General features: G+C 34.9%; 1 protein-coding gene across 1 annotated transcript in view; it reads right to left on the bottom strand.

The window, feature by feature from the left end:
- Positions 1–5479, bottom strand: part of LOC141396453 (probable cytochrome P450 313a4) — a 31866-nt gene extending 26387 nt beyond the window's left edge. The window contains exon 1 of the mRNA XM_073971925.1: positions 5280–5479. Within this exon, the coding sequence (XP_073828026.1) occupies positions 5280–5436 (157 nt within the window). The 5' untranslated portion in view covers positions 5437–5479. The remainder of the gene's footprint in view (positions 1–5279) is intronic.
- Positions 5480–6104: the final 625 nt, after the last annotated feature.

Raw genomic sequence — 6104 nt, forward strand, 5'->3', positions numbered from 1 at the left:
TGTAAGCACCTTCCATTTAAAGTTGCTTCAAGAGCACCGTGAAATATGAGGTATATTTAAGTTAATTAAGTAAACGCCGTTAGTTAAAAATAAATATAAGGTAAACTTATGTAGAATGATCCCGTATTGAAGAAGTACTTACACCTGGAAAGTTTTTGCGGATTATGAAACTGCAGTGTCCATAGATGATAAAAAAATTGCAGGGGCGCTTTTTAAATAAAGCGCTATTCAAGTTGACATTTTTATGTGTTTTTTAGGTTTTCACGATTTTTCTTCGAAATCGCAAGTCCTTTCGAAATGGGACTAAAGAAAATATTGTAGATATGAACATTTTCTACAAGGTTGAACTTTATGATAATTTAGTAGGTTTTACCGATTCTGATGATTCCCAGGTGTAAGCACCTTCCATTTAAAGTTCAGAATTTTGTGCATAAAATCGGCAAAAACTTCTCAGGTGTAAGTACCTTTTATTTAAAGTTGCTACAAGAGCACCGTGAAATATAAGGTATATCTATGTTAACCCCCTGTTTTTGTAAATTTTTTTATTCTTTTCACAAGAATTGTCAAATTTTGTAGCTCGATTTACTCGTTTTAGCACAAATGTAGAGCGCTGATTTTTAAATGAGGAATTCTTAACGACATATGGAACGGGTATACGAAAAATTAGGTATGTCTTCTGGGGGCTGAGCTATGGATGCCTAAATTATTTCGAATATAGACGAACGAACAAAAATTAGTTACAAAAACAGGGGGTTAAAGTAAACACCGTTAGGTAAAAATAAATATAACGTAGACTTATGTAGAATGATCGCATATTGAAGACTACATTAAAATTCTATAAAACAAGTAAAAAAGTGTCAGTCGGCTTTGCCGACAGAGGTATACCCTCAGCCAATGTGAATTGAAACTTTCATCTATGGACAGATAGAATGTAAATAGCGTCTCTTCAGAATTTTGTGGCCCTTTTTCAACATTTGAACTTGCCGACAAAAATGTGGATTAGGAATTAACACAAATGTTGAACTTTTGTGGGGGAGGTACCCTTATGGAGGACCGATATGGGCCATTTTAGAAGTTAACTAAATTTTGACAAAATATTAGGAGATCCAAAGTTTGGAGATCCAACGTTTGGATCAAGTGATATCGTCCTAACATTCTAGTGACATTTTTTAAATATTGGGGAGAAGTACCGGAAGTTGGGGACCGGTATTGCCCCATGAAACTGAGTTTGGATAAAATATGACGAAGACCAAATGTTGCACCAAATCGGTTGAACAGTTCGAGAGCCACATATGGTGTCATAAGGCTTTTTACACCTTTCGGGATGTTTTCCCAATGGAGGTAGCGAATGCAAATCGCTTCAACAAAAATCAAAGTGATTCGAGAGCAGGTCTTAAAGTGAACTTATCCGAAATTTTGTGTGGAAGGTACCCAAAGGAGTGGACAAATATAGTCCATATTCGAACCTGATCTATATCTGGTAGATATATTAGGATGTGCAGAGTATGGATTATATCAGTCACTCCCTTCAAGAGTTATCAGGCGCATATTTTTTCCGAAGATTTTTGAATTTTTGTGAGGGAGGTACATGAAGGAGTGGACCGACATGGTTTATCTTCGAACTTAAACTATGTTTGGACAAAATATTACGAAGGCCAAATTTTGGACCGAATTGGCAGATCCGTTCGAGATTTGTCTTGCGCTCCAACCACTACACACGGTGTCATAGGGGTTTTTTGCACCTTTCAGGCTATTTTCTCAGGAAGTATGGACTTGCCACTTATGAAACTTGTACCGTCGTATGGGGGACAGCGAATACAAGTTGCTACAACAAAAATCAAAGCGATTCGAGAGCAGGTCCTAAACTGAACTTTTCCGAAATTTTGTGTGGGAGGTACCCGAAGGAGTGAACCGATTGAGTCCATATTTAAACCTCATCTAAATCTGGTAGAACTTTCACGATGTACAAAGTGTGGGCCAAATCGGTTACTCCCTTCAAGAGTTATCGTGCGCACAAATTTTCCGAACATTTTCGAACTTTTGTGGGGGAGGTACCGGAAGGAGTGGACCGATATAATCCATCTTCGAACTTAAACTAAGTTTGGGCAAAATATTACGAAAGCCAAATTTTGAACCGAATCGGTTGCTCCGTTCCAGAGTTATCGTGCGCACCAGCCAGCCAGCCAGACAGACGGACAGACAGACAGACGGACGGACATTGCTCAATCGACTCCAAATTGTCTGAAACACATTTCGTCCAAACATACTTGGGGTCTAAAACCATTATTTCGATGAGGCACATTTTGCCCGTATGAAAGTGTATATACCCTCGTTAGCATAAATGCTGAGGGTATAAAAATAGATTATATTAGCTGCAATGGAAAACTTGCATGCAATCGGTGCGGGAACTTTTTTAACGGTAGGGGAAAAGTAACAACACATTTCCTAATATATTTCCATGCACACAATACCAAAACCCTACAAATCTAATTTTTTTTTAAATTACAAAAAGCCCGCACAGATAATGAAAGAGGACCGCAAAAAAGAAGACACGTGTATCGGCGTTTTGAAAGTTTACGTCGGGAAGTAACCTAAATAGGCGTGGCAAGTTCCGCCCATTTAGCACACAATCCTATGATTTATCCTGATGACGTTATTTTAGTTTATAGTACTAAAATACGTAATTTTTCAAAGCCCGATCTGGGTTATCAATATTTTCCCTATATATATTCACCATAGATATTTCAAAAACAGTTTGGATCGAGCACACATAATCTTCTGAAAGAATTTATTGTCAAAAAAACTTCAATAAAGAATATTTTGTGACCGCAGATAACGAAAATGTGAATAAAAACGGTAGAATATCGTCCTAAATCATATATAAAAAGCGAAAGCTTCTGGAGATGTTAAATACTACAGCTACAAATTTTTTTTTTTTTTTGTTCAGAGACTCATAATAAAATTTGATTTGGAACATTTCTTTTTTTGACACAACCCCCAAAAAGTGAGGTATTTTAGGAGATTTTGACTCAGTATGGAATAAATTGTAATTAAGAGTCTAAAAGTTTAAAAAATAATTTCTACCTATAATATCTAATTTGGTAGCGTAATTTTCTTAACAAAATATATTTGACTTAGATATCTAGTTTGTTCTAGGATTTACACTGAAATTTTGTGTAGAATATTTCTTCTCTTAACACCATTCGTCTAGAACTAAATTTCATGTTACTTTCATGCATCAACTCGAAAAAAAAAAACAAAACAAATTTATTCAAAAAATATTTGGGTGTTTTGTTGGCAAATTTGATGTATATATTTTCTTGATATATATTGCAAATACATATTTTATTTATTCGCCGATTTATATTGAAATTTGATGGAGAATATTTTTGTCTTTGACGTCTTCTATCTACAATGAAGTTTTGTGGGACAAAACTTAATAAACTCAGATAAAGTACAACATTAACCCTAAAACGTGATTTTACTTTTGGCAGATTCCTGGCGTTTAGGTACGATTTAGAGTTTTGGTGTATTCAAGGACCTATAGTAAAATTTTATGACAAATAATTTTGTAGAATATTTTGGTCTGATACGATCACATTTTAAAGGAGTTTTTAAACGATTTTGAAAAAAGGGACCAAAAAGACCCCTTTAGTGGCTCACATGGGGGTTAATTTTTTTCATAAAAAGATACCCCGCATTGTTGTCAGCAATATTGCCAAAGACACTTTATACCTAAAATGCAAGGATTCCAAGGAATCTGATGTCGAATATTTCAAAACCTGTAGAAATGGGCGGAACTTGCCACGCCTATTTAGGTTACTTCCCGACGTTGGCAATGGGCTCTGACGGCCTTTATTTTTAATTATAAGTATTTTTTTGTAAAAGTTTTCCACATCTGAAAAAGGATTTGTGTACATTCTTATGGTGGTTCTATCCTGGTGAACCATTAAAACATGTCAATATTTTGGCATTTTTTCATAAAACGAGTAAATAGTACCGTTATAACGCTTCACATATGCGTTAGGTATTGAAAATATCGGCTACTATATACTCTGCATGTCCACAAACATATAGTTTTCAATTCCTCTCCTACCGTTAGATATAACGGTATTTGTAGGCAAAATTGGTTGGTTCTATTCAGATGAACCGGAGGGTATGTATACCCCGGTTACACTTAACCGGATTAACCCAGTGGGTTTGGATTTAAAATGTCAATTTCATATGGCAAACGTCAAATAAATCCTCTCGAAGTGGGTTAACCCGGCAAAAAATTCTAGTGTAACCGTACTATATGTAAATTTGTTGCTAAAAATTAAAACAACAATAAAAGATCCCAAGAAATGTGTGGAGACTATTAATTTTCTTCAAAATTTGTTTTTGCAACTTTTCGCGGATTTGTCGCGATTTTTATACCCTCAGCATTTATGCTAACGAGGGCATGTACACTTTAATACGGGCAAAATGTGCCTCATCGAAATAATAGTCGATTTAGCAATGTCCGTCCGTCTGCCAGTCTGGCTATATCAAAGTGTGGACATTAGGGTTATGGCTTTTTCACATTTAATAAAAGTTAATGAAATTTTGCCTGTTAATGTCTAAAACAAGGTTCATAATTTTTCATGGTTGAGGTTATAAAAATTTCTGCCCGAACGAACTCAACACTTTTTTACTTGTTAAAATTAGGCGCTTAGCACATTTATAATTACAGCTCCAGTTATTTTTTTCTTGTTAAATGATCGATTAACCCAAACCTTGCGAAAGATTTTAGAAAATAAATTAAAATTTTCACGTTATCGTGCTTTTAGGGAATGAAGTGGAACTCTAGTGACCGAAACATAAGAAAAAGTCGACAGCAGGATTCAATTGAAAAATACAGTTAGAAAATACTAATATTAATATAAATATGTTCAATTTATGGAGTAAACGACTACAAGCTTTACAAGTGATATTGGGTTAACTTATTTACCGGCATACGTTCTTACATTAGTAGGCAGCGAGCGGATTTTTCAAAATTCTCATAGAAAAGTTTTGAAAATTTTGGATGATTTTACATTTTGTTGTTGTCATATTTGTACATCATATAACTTGACAAAATATATTCAAAATTATGTAAAGGAATTTTTTAAAAATATACAAAATCCGCTGTCTAATAATAATACACCACTTATCATCATCAGACAGAGGATTTTGAATATTTTTCAAAGATTCATTAGACTCTGCATGTAGTAATTTTGTATACCCATATCCATGGTTTATTCATATGTGCAAATACTTACTTTTTGGTGTCAATATTTTCCCAAAACCCAATATCATTTGCAGTTTGTGTGATGGCACCTTTTTAGCCAATTCAAATATTTGCTTATGATTCCAACGATGATACAACCACAAACGTATTAGAATAAGTACAACAACGAATATTAATACCGCGGCCATGTTTCTCAGATACAAATGCTTTGAAGTGTTATGAATAAATGAAAATGACAAAAAACTACACAAGACAATATGGTGTTTTTATTTAGAATTTGGCAAAAATTTGCTATATCATCATACCTGATTCACCAACAAATATTTTATGTTTTTTTATACCCTCCACCATAAGATGGGGGTATATTAAGTTTGTCACTACGTTTGTAACTACTCGAAATAATCATTGTAGACCCCACAAAGTATATATATTCTTGATCAGCGTGCAATTCTACATCGATATAGCCATGTCCGTCCGTCTGTCCGTCTGTCTGTCTGTCCGTCTGTCCGTCTGTGGAAATCACTCTAGCGTCCGAACGGATTGACGTAGGTTGATGAAATTTTGGGAAAATATGTTATATTTACGTAGGACTTTTGGTATTGAAAGCGGGCTATGTAGGTCCACGCTTTCGTATAGCCCCCATACAAAATGACGCGTGACGCGTCGTCGTTTTAAGGAATTTTTAAGATATTTGGCCCATTTTACCACCGAATTGGTTGTAATTTGGTACTTTGTGTCTCCAGAGGCCAAAAAATATTCCTACCAAAGTTGGGTTATATAGGTCCACGTTTTGGTATAGCCCCCATATAGGGCCCCATATAAAGTACGCGTCATTTTAAAATATTTTGAATGTATT

Source organism: Musca autumnalis, unplaced genomic scaffold, assembly GCF_047663935.1.
Source record: "Musca autumnalis isolate F117 unplaced genomic scaffold, ASM4766393v1 scaffold_3, whole genome shotgun sequence".
Taxonomy (NCBI): domain Eukaryota; kingdom Metazoa; phylum Arthropoda; class Insecta; order Diptera; family Muscidae; genus Musca; species Musca autumnalis.